Raw genomic sequence first — 13,541 nt, 5'->3', positions numbered from 1 at the left:
AAACCAACTGGAGAAGGCCCTGGAGAGTAACCTGCCAGGAGCAGCTGCACCCGCCTTCCTGGCAGAGGGGGAAATGGGTTGTTTGTACAGCACCTCACGCTCCGGGTCCTGGGCCATAACCAAGGGGCTACAGTAATGCAAGTTCTCTAGGCCTTAGGGTCCGGCTCTGAGCAGACTGCAGCCGAGGTGGGAGCAGCATGCCCGGCTGGCAAAGCACCAGGTTTGAATAGTGTTTCCCTCCCCCGCTTTTCCCTACAACTCTACTGAGTTGGGCATCAGCTTCCTCTAGTGTCATTGATGCAGATTATTTACAGAGCACCGGCACTATCCGAAGCCCCCTTCCCAAAGCCAAGGGCCTTGGACACAGAGACCTGCTGCAGAAGGGCAGGCCCCCGGCCTGCAGCGGCTCTAGTTCTTTTCCAGCCTCCCCGGCAGCAAGCCTTAGCTGGGAGCAGGGATTACACAAATGCCACGGGCCTACCCTACCCGAGCAAGTGTCCAGCATCATGTGCTCAGGGGCCCTAAGCTCATCAGTAAGGCTGGGAGGCAGAATTGGGTGGGCCTGTCCCCCCAGCAAGGGGACCTCAGCTGCACAACAGTGGCAAAAGCATGAGGTAACGCTATTGGACGGTCGTAGGGTTGGGAACCGCGGGGCAGGCTGAGCTGGTGTGGGTTGTGTGACGAAGTGGGACTGTTCTTAATGTTTCCTCTGAATAGTGTGGGGGTGCCTCAGTTTCCCCCAGGCAGTTCTTAAGTATCTAGGGGGTGGAGTAAGGGTGTATGATCATTGCAGAGCCCTAGAGGGCATGTGTGTGCAGGAGTCTGGACACAGAGAATGGCCGACACCCTGTTTCCTGGCAACTGATGGCCTGGGCCCTTCCCCCCCTGCAAGGTGAGAGCTGAAGGGTTGGAGAACAAAGGAATCAGGTGACCACCTGGCCCGGGAAAGGAACAAAGCCCAGAGGAGGAGGGGCTGGAGGGAGTTTCAGTTTTGGGGCTGGCTGGGACATGGAGTGAAGTGCAGACGTGGTTGTCTGGCTCACTACCCCCCAAAATGGACCCAGCTGAGGGGTCCCGTTCTCTGCACCTGCAAGCTCTGTGTTAGACCATGTTCCTGTCGTCTAATAAACCTTCTGTTTTACTGGCTGGCTGAGAGTCACGTCTGACTGCGAAGTTGGGGTGCAGGACCCTCTGGCTTCCCCAGGAGCCCCGCCTGAGCGGACTCGCTGTGGGAAGCGCACGGAGGGGCAGAGGATGCTGAATGCTCCGAGGTCAGACCCAGGAAGGTGGAAGCTGTGTGAGCTGTGTGTCCTGAAGACAGGCTGCTCACAGAAAGGCGACTGCCCCAGAGTCCTGACTGGCTTCATGGGGAGCAGTTCCAGAGCATCGCCCAGGGACTCCGTGACAACTGGTGGCAGCGGTGGGATGTACTGCATCCCGTGGATGGCGCTTCCTGCAGTAAGTGACTGGGGAGCAGTAACACGAAGGGGGATTGCCGAGGACTAGGCCTGCTGAAGGCTCAGAGAGGAGCGGTTTCGGGGGGCGGTTAACCCCTGGGAGTGTGTGACCAGCGAGAAGGACTGTGCAGTAGCAGGGTTCCCCTGGGGATTGCAGCAAGCAGTCCAAGGGGCGGAGGAGTCTGCAGCTCGACCCTGGCAAAGAGGTGGTGACCTCGAGAAGGGCTGGCACACTAGGGGTTCTCCCTGGAAACCGTGGGGAGCTGAGAACACACGGGCCTGTGAGTCCACAACAACTTGGGAGGAGCGGAGTGATGGCCTGTCACCGTCTCCTTAAGAAGGACATTGTAACCCTGTGCAAAAAGAGAGGGTTGAGCGTTGGAAAGTGCACCAAAGCAGAGTTAATCGTGCAGCTGGAGGAGGATGACCGCTCTAAGGAACAGATTCCTGACCCCAACTGGGGCTATAGCAGGATCTGGGAGCAGCTGAAGCGGGAGCCAGGCATCGCCAAGACTCCTGTCCCCGACCAGACGAGGGTCTTCACGATCGGGTTCCCCATCGGGGGATCGAGACGGACGGGATTGGAGCTGAGTCTGAGAGAGCAAGAGGACTGTGAGAGACAGCGAGAGCCCGAGAAAGAGCTGCAGAAGCAGCAGCAGCATGAACTGGCGGTGGGGGAGCGGAGAGGCCTAGGGGACCCCTCAGGGGTGAGTGGGGATAGACCCCGGGGGGCCAGTTCCGCAGGGAACCTCGAGACTAAATTGCTGCCCCTGGTTAAGGGGGGGGGTTTGGATGCCCACCTCACTGCCTTTGAGCAGGCTGGCGATTTGAACCAAGGGGACCCTGCGGAAAAGCCCCGGTGTCTAGCTCCCTTGCTGGGTCCCAAGGCCTTAGACTCCGTCAGCCAGATGGTTGGGGATGTGGACAGGCTCCCACTCCTGACCCCAACCTATATGTCTGTGTGGAGTTTCCTGGGGCCAGGCCCCCCGGACCTCCAGTGGGAGCAGAAGGTGATGGTCAATGGGGAGACATTCTTGGGGTGGCCAAAGGGCATGGGCTGCATAAACCTTCCCACATGCGGCCTGCAAGTGCTATCGACCACCCCTGACCTAAGGGAGGGCGTGAAACTGGAAGGGCCTGGTGTAACTCCTACCAAGGAATGGGAGAGATGCTGGGGCATCCATGGGAATGTTGGTGGCTTCGAACTTCCCCAGGTCACCGGCTAAAGTGACCCCGCTCAGTTCGATCTCGAAGGGGGGAGAGATGTGACGAAGTGGGACTGTTCTTAATGTTTCCTCTGAATAGTGTGGGGGTGCCTCAGTTTCCCCCAGGCAGTTCTTAAGTATCTAGGGGGTGGAGTAAGGGTGTATGATCATTGCAGAGCCCTAGAGGGCATGTGTGTGCAGGAGTCTGGACACAGAGAATGGCCGACACCCTGTTTCCTGGCAACTGATGGCCTGGGCCCTTCCCCCCCTGCAAGGTGAGAGCTGAAGGGTTGGAGAACAAAGGAATCAGGTGACCACCTGGCCCGGGAAAGGAACAAAGCCCAGAGGAGGAGGGGCTGGAGGGAGTTTCAGTTTTGGGGCTGGCTGGGACATGGAGTGAAGTGCAGACGTGGTTGTCTGGCTCACTACCCCCCAAAATGGACCCAGCTGAGGGGTCCCGTTCTCTGCACCTGCAAGCTCTGTGTTAGACCATGTTCCTGTCGTCTAATAAACCTTCTGTTTTACTGGCTGGCTGAGAGTCACGTCTGACTGCGAAGTTGGGGTGCAGGACCCTCTGGCTTCCCCAGGAGCCCCGCCTGAGCGGACTCGCTGTGGGAAGCGCACGGAGGGGCAGAGGATGCTGAATGCTCCGAGGTCAGACCCAGGAAGGTGGAAGCTGTGTGAGCTGTGTGTCCTGAAGACAGGCTGCTCACAGAAAGGCGACTGCCCCAGAGTCCTGACTGGCTTCATGGGGAGCAGTTCCAGAGCATCGCCCAGGGACTCCGTGACAGGTTGTTTGCCACTTGCTGCTGGGATGTCAGTAACACTGATTGAGTGCTGGGCACCAGAGCAGGGTGTTATCCTCGATGGGCCAGAGGGGAGCCCTTTCTAGGCACGGTGGGGCAGGAATCAGGAACCATGGGATATCTCACACTACAGGCTAACTAGCCGTAGCCTTCCTGTGCCCAAGGGGCAGGAGCCCACTCCCATGACTAACTTCCTCTCCCCAGTTGACTGCTATCCCTGAACTCCAGGGAAGTTCGGGCAGGGCAGGGCTGGGCTGAGGGAGGTGGGCGTGGTTAGCATTGGTTTGTAAAAGCAGCTATTCCCTTCCCAGTAGCACCCTGCACAAGGCTAATTGGAGGAGAATCATAGAATATCAGGGTTGGAAGGGACCTCAGGAGGTCATGTAGTCCAACCTCCTGCTCAAAGCAGGACCAATCCCTAACTAAATCATCCCAGCCAGAGCTTCGTCAAGCCTGACCTTAAAAACTTCTAAGGAAGGAGATTCCACCACCTCCCTAGGTAACGCATTCCAGTGTTTCACCACCCTCCTAGTGAAAAAGTTTTTCCTAATATCCAACCTAAAGCACCTTGATATGTGAGATCAGTGGGAGTTTGGCTTCACCCCCTGCCTGGGGATGGGAAACTGAGGCAGAGAGAGGGGAAGCATCTTGCCAAGGGAAAGGAACAGAGCCCAGCCCTTACTTAATACAGTTTTGTAGTTAGCTTCTGCATAGATTAACCCTTTCCTAGTGTCCTTTCAGTCCGGAAAGTGCTCCAGGCTCGTTAGAACAACAGGTACCTGGGTCCCCCGTGCACACTGAGCGGGAAAGCGAGTACCATTTACACCTGACACACATCACTAGCACCCATGGGGCCTGGCAGCCTGAACAAGCTGCATGCCCAGGTGCTGGTGAAGTGCAGGCCATCCTGGGCCTTCCTTCAGAAAGATGCAGCATGAGAAGGTGCAGTTCATTTTGCTTGTGCCATTGCACCAAGCACAGGTGAGTCCCGTCCCATCCCCCTACCCTGGGAAGGTGATAGAGATGGGGGAAATCAGGGTCACTCCCTGCAGGGGTTCTGGGCTACCCCGCTGTTTTCAAGCCTCACCAGCAGCATACAGAGAGGCTAGTAATGCTGCTCTTTAGGTAGGTCACACATCCAGCAACCCCCCTTCATAAAGCAGCCAGAGAGAGCCTCAGCTGTGGGAGGGTTGGAGACACCGGGCATGAGGAGAGAGTCCTCTTCTGGAGGCAGAGGCCATCCCCACTCCCATTTGTCATGGCTGGTGTCCTCCCCTCTCAGCTCCAGGGCTCACCATGCCCTGCGCCCCAGGGCACTGTAGTGTTAGAGGTAGAAAAGTCCTGGTGACCTTGGACCTTCCAATTTAGCTCAGCTAAGGGCTGCCAGCAGCTGGCCACAAACTGAGGCAGACTGCAGCCAGCCTGTGGGGATTACAGGTCCTAGCATGCCACGATGCATCTAAATGGCAGGAGCCTCAGCTGGGCATGACATACCGAGACCTTAAGTCCCTCTGTATTAATGATGTTTGGCCCCTCCCACACCACTTTTTCAGAGCCCTACAGACATGAACCAAATAATCTCCACAGGCCTTGGGAGCTGAGTCAGATAGTTATCCCCACTTTACAGGTGGGGAAACCGAGGCACAGGATCAGTCAGTCACTGGCCTGAGGTTAGTAGCAGAGCTGGGACTCCCACTCCAGAGCTCCTGGCTCCCAGCCCCAACCTCATGGCGAGTAAGATGCTGCCTGTCAGGCAAGCCAGGCAGGGCCATTTCACTCTCTAGAAGTCCATAACACTGGAAGGGTAAGACAGCTAGGGTGCCAGGCAAGAGTGCATGGCAGGGGCTGACCTAGAATCATAGAAGATTAGGGATGGAAGCGACCTCAGATCATCTAGTCCAATCCCCTGCTCAAAGCAGGACCAACCCCAACTAAATCATCTCAGCCAGGGCTTTGTCAAGCCTGACCTTAAAAACTTCTAAGGAAGGAGATTCCACCACCTCCCTAGGTAACCCATTCCAGTGCTTCACCACCCTCCAGAGCCTGGGATGGGGCCTTGGGGTAGGGGTAACCCTGAGCACCGGTTGCATAACCCCCTTCAGACTGTGCTACAGGCATGAGGTTGCCCCGTCCCTTGCCAGCCCTCCTGGCAGACAGTGGCTCACTTCCACCTGGTGACCTCCAGACTGTCATGGCAGGCACTCCGAGCCTGTAGCATGTTCCCCTTGGCCACCTCCTGCTCATGTGGGCTCAGGTGATGAATTACCATCAGGTAGCGGTAGTTACACACCCGCCACCTCACGTTGTGCTTGGCGAAGCGCGCACTGGATTTCACCCGGATCCCAGCTTTCTCAGCCAAGATGCCGACGTAGGCATCTTCTACCGGGATGGGGTGGACATGTTCTGCTGCCCACAGGATCTGCTCAACGGCATCCAGAGACAGGATGTAGCCGATGCCACTGGCATATGGTGGGTATTCATCTGGGTGGTAGTCTTGCCTGGAGACAAACCATTTGCTGGAAGGCTCTCTGATGACCTGCCGCTTCTCCCTGGAGAAGAGGGATCCTGCATACAGGCCCGTCTTAATAGTGTTGTGCTCCAGCAGGAACTCCGGCAGCCGGTCTGTGTTGACGAAGCAGTCATCATCTGTCTTTAGAATGTAGCTGGGCCGGCACTGCTTGGCTACCCACTTAAACCCATGCATGACCTTCAGGGTGAGGTTCCGATAGGTGTCCTGATAATTCCCAATCAGGATGTCCCCAAACTCCTGCTGCTCTCTCTGGATGCCCTGGGCTACCCCAACATCTGCAGACTGGCCAACTAAGAACACAGACTGCCATTGGTATGCTGTCAGTCCCTCATGGGCAGCCCAGGTTCTCCTGATCACCTGCCTGGGCTCTGAATTCCCTGGGGCTGAAGTCACGAGGATCAGGAGCAGCTGCCCAGGCTCACAGTGAGGATCTGTGAGAGAGTTAGTGAACAGAGATGGAAAGTCCACGCCTCTCTGGGCAGATTCAATGGCCCCAAAGCGAGACCTTCTGGGCAGCTTCCCTTGGATGATGGGGAAGCGACTGGAAAGCTGCCATCTCTTCTGGACATCAGCTGTCATGACCAGCAGGCACCAAAGCAGGATGAGTGAGAGAAGGCCGCTGACACAGATCAGCCCTTTTAAGCACCACGGATGCATCAGTGCCATGGGAGAAGGAAACAACAGGCATTGTAAGCACGACAGCTCCAGCAATTATACCAACCCTGCCTGGCTAGGGAGAGAAGACAAGGCAGGGAGGGAATTCCTCAGCACCATGCATCTCTCCTGCCCCGCTGCCTGTCAGCTGCAGGACACATAGGGCAAGCCTGAGCAAGAGAGCCAGTGAAGCACATGGAAGAGGCTTTACTAAGCTGTGTCACTGGCTGCCTCATGCATGTGCTGCACCACGGGGTAGGTGTGATGGAAAGGTCATCTGGAACATGCACGGGCAAAGCAGTCAGAAAGGACACTGTGACCCAGCTACTGCAGGGGGGCAGGACACACATCTCACACCAAGTCTGGATCATTGCTGTTCAGTGACTATAGGCTCCTTTCATGCTGGGCTGCAAAGCCTAATCTGACAGGAGCATCCAAGTCAAGCCCCCACTGTGATTCTTGGGCCATGAATAGTTCTGAGTGGATTCAGTGCAAGTAAGATGAATGCTGTATGGACTGCAGCTGATGGTCTCCCCTTGGGCTGGGACTAGAGAGCTTTGAAACGCTGCAGGTCATGGCAGAATCTCAGGAGATCCAGTTACTCCTTGCAGTGTCTTCTTCTGGGCTTTGTCCCATTGCACTCTGGCTTTGCTTCCTGAGAGAGAGAGAGAGAGAGAGAGAGAGAGAGAGAGAGAGGAAATCAAACTCCTGAGATTGGAGACCTTGCGTTTCCAGGCAGAAGAGACTGCATCTTCAGGCCCCAGATACTATAATGGACAAGAGATTCTCCTGCCCTAGCCAGAGTGAGATCAGAAGTAGGAGAATTCAGCCAGTGATGCTCCAAGGGGTCCTGTGTGTTCTCTTCCCCCTTACAACACCTCTTCTCAGAGTTCTCTGGGTAACTGTAGTAATAAATAAGTAATCACCTCTTACCTCCTTCTGTCTGAGTAGCTCAAAGTACTTTACTAACACTGACTGTCATGTTTCTTTGATGCGAGGGACAGGATTGTCACTCTGATTTTACAGATGGGGAAACTGAGGCACTAAGTGAGGCCGGGACTGTCCTGAGCTCACACGGCAAATCTGTTCTATTAGCCTTTTCTGTGCTTTCAAGAGCAGGACATAGAAAGTGGCTGTCTCCCAGTCCTGTGCTTTAGTCACAAGTCCAAACAAGGGGCTCGTCACTTGCAGAAGATGCATGAGGCCCATTGTGACAGGATGTCAGGGAAGGTCAAGACCAGGAATGTGGAGTCCAGTGGTTTTAGGAGAAAGGGATCCTGAGCTCAGTCACATGGGAAGGCAAGGAACCATTCCAGCTCCAGGCACTGTCTTGCCAAAGCCACAATGGGTTCTCCCTCCTCTCCATCCAGCATGGCTGTTTGGGTGGGACAGTGCAACCACATGGAGCCTGCACTGCTGTTGGGAGGTCTGGCCTGATTGCTGTCTGGGCTCCTGACCTTCCAAATAGCACCTGCATACAGGTCTCCCATATTGCCCCTTACACCAGGGAGGTGCTTCCTGTAAACTTCCACAAAACCACCTCATTGCCTCCTTCAAACTTGCCTTTGCCAGGGAAATGCTTGGCAAGAATTAGGCTACTGGTATACAGAGCCCATAGCCTGTCACACTCACCAGAACCATCTGTTTTGTTACGCTCCCCTCTCCATCTGCATTCATCTATTGTCGCTTGTCTTACTCCTTAGACTGTAAGCTCTTTGGAGCAGGGACCTTCTTTTTGCTGTCCCTACAGTGCCTAGCACCAGGGGGTCCTGCTCCACCACTAGGGCTCTCCCACCCACTGAGAGTTTCTGTTGCTCTTCTCTGAGCTCCCCAGAGGGAAGAATTTCTCTGGTATTAAGGTAGGCAAAGTGGAAAGCAACAGTCCATGGGTGGTCATGCGAGAGCCACATTCAGACACAGCATCAGTTCTGTGGGGATGTCTTTGTGGCCCAAAGATTTGAGGCAGTCACATCAAATTGGAAATACCTTTCTCATTTCTTACCCACTCTCGGTGCCGGGTTTCTCTCCGCCATTCTGGTGTCTCAGGCTTCTCCCACCCCCTGCCGAGTTGCTGGGATTATCTTCCCCGGGATGGCTCTCAGGAGCCCTGACTCCCTTGTCGTCCCTCCCACCTGGTCGCAGGCATCACTCACCTGTTCGCTCTCCTCTGCATCACAGGTGTTACAGGAAATGGCTTTACAGGCAAGGGCCCCCCAGACTCGTCCTGGCTGCCCCATGCCCAGGGCTGCGCCCCAGCACCTGTCAGTGGGCTGCAGCAGAGTCACTGCGAGGAGCCCTCTTGGCCCCTCCCTGCCCTGCGGCTAACAACTGGGGCTGCTGCCTCAGGCCCTTGGGCTTGGCGAGACAGTCACAGGGTGAGTGCAAGGGAGGAGTAATCCCTACCCCCTCCTCTTCTTAGCCCTCCCCCCATGTGTCTCTTTGCCCCCCCTCCCGCTCCCAGCCCCCGCTTGGCCCTTTGCAGCATCCCCGCCCCCTCCACATAGCTCTTCTTAGCCCTCCCCCGCACACCTCCTTGGCCCTCCCCAGCACCCCGCCCTGCCGTCTCCTTGTCCCCCCCAGCACCCCTGCCCCCACACAGCTCTTCTTAGCCCTCCCCCTTGTCCCCCCCAGCACCCCTGTCCCCACACAGCTCTTCTTAGCCCTCCCCTTGTCCCCCCAGCACCCCTGCCCCCACACAGCTCTTAGCCCTACCCCTTGTCCCCCAAGCACCCCTGCCCCCCCACAGCTCTTCTTAGCCCTCCCCTTGTCCCCCCAGCACCCCTGCCCCCCCACAGCTCTTCTTTGCCCTCGCCCTTGTCCCCCCAGCACCCCTGCCCCCACACAGCTCTTCTTAGCCCTCCCCCTTGTCCCCCCAGCACCCCCGCCCCCCCACAGCTCTTCTTAGCCCTCCCCTTGTCCCCCCAGCACCCCCACAGCTCTTCTTAGCCCTCCCCCTTGTCCCCCCAGCACCCCTGCCCCCACACAGCTCTTCTTAGCCCTCCCCCTTGTCCCCCCAGCACCCCTGCCCCCACACAGCTCTTCTTAGCCCTCCCCCTTGTCCCCCCAGCACCCCTGCCCCCACACAGCTCTTCTTAGCCCTCCCCTTGTCCCCCCAGCACCCCTGCCCCCACACAGCTCTTCTTAGCCCTCCCCTTGTCCCCCCAGCACCCCTGCCCCCACACAGCTCTTCTTAGCCCTCCCCCTTGTCCCCCCAGCACCCCTGCCCCCACACAGCTCTTCTTAGCCCTCCCCCTTGTCCCCCCAGCACCCCTGCCCCCACACAGCTCTTCTTAGCCCTCCCCCTTGTCCCCCCAGCACCCCTGCCCCCACACAGCTCTTCTTAGCCCTCCCCCTTGTCCCCCCAGCACCCCTGCCCCCACACAGCTCTTCTTAGCCCTCCCCCTTGTCCCCCCAGCACCCCTGCCCCCACACAGCTCTTCTTAGCCCTCCCCCTTGTCCCCCCAGCACCCCTGCCCCCACACAGCTCTTCTTAGCCCTCCCCCTTGTCCCCCCAGCACCCCTGCCCCCACACAGCTCTTCTTAGCCCTCCCCCTTGTCCCCCCAGCACCCCTGCCCCCACACAGCTCTTCTTAGCCCTCCCCCTTGTCCCCCCAGCACCCCTGCCCCCACACAGCTCTTCTTAGCCCTCCCCCTTGTCCCCCCAGCACCCCTGCCCCCACACAGCTCTTCTTAGCCCTCCCCTTGTCCCCCCAGCACCCCTGCCCCCACACTCTTCTTAGCCCTCCCCCTTGTCCCCCCAGCACCCCTGCCCCCACACAGCTCTTCTTAGCCCTCCCCCTTGTCCCCCCAGCACCCCTGCCCCACACAGCTCTTCTTAGCCCTCCCCCTTGTCCCCCCAGCACCCCTGCCCCCACACAGCTCTTCTTAGCCCTCCCCTTGTCCCCCCAGCACCCCTGCCCCCCACAGCTCTTCTTAGCCCTCCCCCTTGTCCCCCCAGCACCCCTGCCCCCACACAGCTCTTCTTAGCCCTCCCCTTGTCCCCCCAGCACCCCTGCCCCCCCACAGCTCTTCTTAGCCCTCCCCCTTGTCCCCCCAGCACCCCTGCCCCCACACAGCTCTTCTTAGCCCTCCCCCTTGTCCCCCCAGCACCCCTGCCCCCACACAGCTCTTCTTAGCCCTCCCCCTTGTCCCCCCCAGCACCCCTGCCCCCCCACAGCTCTTCTTAGCCCTCCCCTTGTCCCCCCAGCACCCCTGCCCCCACACAGCTCTTCTTAGCCCTCCCCCTTGTCCCCCCAGCACCCCTGCCCCCCCACAGCTCTTCTTAGCCCTCCCCTTGTCCCCCCAGCACCCCTGCCCCCACACAGTTCTTCTTAGCCCTCCCCCTTGTCCCCCCAGCACCCCTGCCCCACACAGCTCTTCTTAGCCCTCCCCTTGTCCCCCCAGCACCCCTGCCCCCCCACAGCTCTTCTTAGCCCTCCCCCTTGTCCCCCCAGCACCCCTGCCCCCCCACAGCTCTTCTTAGCCCTCCCCTTGTCCCCCCAGCACCCCTGCCCCCCCACAGCTCTTCTTAGCCCTCCCCTTGTCCCCCCAGCACCCCTGCCCCACACAGCTCTTCTTAGCCCTCCCCCTTGTCCCCCCAGCACCCCTGCCCCCCCACAGCTCTTCTTAGCCCTCCCCCTTGTCCCCCCAGCACCCCTGCCCCCCCACAGCTCTTCTTAGCCCTCCCCTTGTCCCCCCAGCACCCCTGCCCCCACACAGTTCTTCTTAGCCCTCCCCCTTGTCCCCCCAGCACCCCTGCCCCACACAGCTCTTCTTAGCCCTCCCCTTGTCCCCCCAGCACCCCTGCCCCCCCACAGCTCTTCTTAGCCCTCCCCCTTGTCCCCCCAGCACCCCTGCCCCCCCACAGCTCTTCTTAGCCCTCCCCTTGTCCCCCCAGCACCCCTGCCCCACACAGCTCTTCTTAGCCCTCCCCCTTGTCCCCCCAGCACCCCTGCCCCCCCACAGCTCTTCTTAGCCCTCCCCCTTGTCCCCCCAGCACCCCTGCCCCCACACAGCTCTTCTTAGCCCTCCCCCTTGTCCCCCCAGCACCCCTGCCCCCACACAGCTCTTCTTAGCCCTCCCCCAGCACCCCTCGGCCCACCCCTACTCGGCTCTTTGCAGCACCCCTGCTCCCCCTCCCCCTCCCCGGCTCCAGGCTCGCGGGGGCGGGTATCAGCTTCCCACTCGAGGAGCCGTCACGCGGGGGGAGGGGCTCGGCGTTACTTACGGGACACGCTCCCCGTCCAACCTTTGCTCCAGCTCGAGTGACTGACGGCGCTGGACTACAGCCAATGGGGGCTCGGCGGGCTCGGGATGGGCGGGGCCGGAGCGAGATTAGACCAATCCGGAGAGATACCGAGGAGGAGCGGGCTGGAAAGGGCGTGGTCACAGTGAATCTGGACCAATCCAAGAAGAGTCCGAGGAGGAGGGGCGGGACGTGGGAGCATTGACCAATCCGAAGAGGAGCCACGGATATGGGGCGGGATTAGAATCCCTCGCACCAATCCAGAGAGGGGTCTCAGGGAAGGGGGTGGGGTCCTGAAGAAGTGGGCGGGGCCAAACGGCAGGGCGGGGCCTGAAGGAAGGTGGATCCGATTACCCAATAAGGATGCTAAGGGCGGGCCCGTGCGCTTCAGATTAATTAGGTTGGAAGGGGGGGAGGAGCTTCAATATTGCCGCGGCCGTGGCCAATCAGAGAGCGAGCCGGGCGTCGTGGGGCGCGCGCTTTGGGCGGGAAGCGGAGAGGGAGGTTGAGCGGCCGTTGGGTGCGCGCGCGCTGTGGCTGAGGGGCGGGGCGGACTCTCCTCAGGCGGGGGAGGGGCTGAGAAGAGGGAGCGGGAACCCCGAACTGGGGGGGCCCCCAGGAGCCTGTGTGGGGCGCTGCCCCGAGTCCAGCCTGGGGGCGGGTTTCCCACCACCCAGCTCGCCCCCAAGGCTGACAGGGCTCCCCGAGGGCAGGCGCTCTGCGGCCCACGGGCCTGCCCCGGACACCCCCGCTGCTAAGGCGTGTGAGGGGAAACCAGGACCCACCGAGCTGCTGGGCTTCTTGGAGGGGCCCGAGGAGCCCGTGGGCAAAGGGGGCCAGGGGGCAGAGAGTCCTGGGGCTTTCAGACCGCCTGTGACAAGGTCCCGGGCCAAAGGCTCTTATGCAAAGGAAGCTGAGACGGGAGGTTGTCTCGGGGGTCAGTAACGGGTTACAAGGCAGGAAACCGAGGGTACAAATAAAAGATCCATTTCAGACTGGAGAGCGGTAAAGAGCAGATGGCTCCAGGGATCAGGCCTGGGACCAGTGCTCCTCATTGTATTCATAAATGATCTGGAAAAAGGGGTAAACGGGGTGGCAAAATTTGCAGATGACACAACGTTATTCAAGATAGTGAAGTCCCAGGCAGACTGTGAAGAGCTACAAAAGGATCTCACAAAACTGGGTGGGCCACAAAATGGCCGATGAAATTCATTGTTGATAAATGCAAAGTAATGCACCTTGGAAAACATCATCCCAGCTATGCATGTTAAATGATGGAGTCTAAATTAGCCGTCACCACTCAAGAAAGCGATCTTGGAAACAGTGTGGATAGTTCTCAGAAAACATCTGCTCCATGTGCTGCGGCAGTCAAAAACGCGAACAGAATGTTAGGAACTGTTAGGAAAGAGAGAGACAATAAGACAGAAAATAGCATAATGCCATTATAGGAATCTGTGGTATTACCACACCTTGAACAGTGTGTGCAGGTCTTCTCATCCTATCTCAAAAAAGATATATTAGAATACAGAGAACAGCAACAGAAATGATACGGGGTGTGGAACAACTTCCACATGAGGAGAGACTAGGACTTTTTAGCTTGGAAAAGAGATGACAAAGAGGAGATATTGTAGAGGTCTATAAAAT

At 58.5% G+C, this 13,541-nt stretch overlaps 1 protein-coding gene across 2 annotated transcripts; it reads right to left on the bottom strand.

Annotated features, from left to right (window-relative positions):
• Positions 1–3,586: 3,586 nt before the first annotated feature.
• LOC125629299 (beta-1,3-galactosyltransferase 5) lies at positions 3,587–11,948 on the bottom strand. 2 transcript variants are annotated; one of them, XM_048834702.2, is made up of 2 exons: positions 11,880–11,948; positions 3,587–7,307 (listed from the first exon to the last, which is right to left on the bottom strand). In XM_048834702.2, exon 2 carries the CDS (start codon positions 6,662–6,664, stop codon positions 5,630–5,632), a length of 1,035 nt encoding a protein of 344 aa, XP_048690659.1. In that variant the 5' UTR covers positions 6,665–7,307; positions 11,880–11,948; the 3' UTR covers positions 3,587–5,629. The 2 variants fall into 2 exon arrangements, with proteins under 2 accessions (XP_048690659.1, XP_048690661.1); XM_048834704.2 differs by lacking the exon at positions 11,880–11,948 and adding an exon at positions 8,806–9,073.
• Between the last annotated feature and the right edge of the window lie 1,593 nt (positions 11,949–13,541).

This window comes from Caretta caretta, chromosome 5 (genome assembly GCF_965140235.1).
Source record: "Caretta caretta isolate rCarCar2 chromosome 5, rCarCar1.hap1, whole genome shotgun sequence".
In the NCBI taxonomy this organism is placed as follows: Eukaryota; Metazoa; Chordata; order Testudines; family Cheloniidae; genus Caretta; species Caretta caretta.
Note: the sequence above shows the minus strand (reverse complement) of the source record. Positions and strands in the feature narration are given on the sequence as shown.

What these genes read in the sequence shown, in the direction of transcription:
- LOC125629299 (XM_048834702.2), bottom strand. Translation starts at nt 6,664, where the DNA reads ATGGCACTGATGCATCCGTGGTGCTTAAAAGGGCTGATCTGTGTCAGC.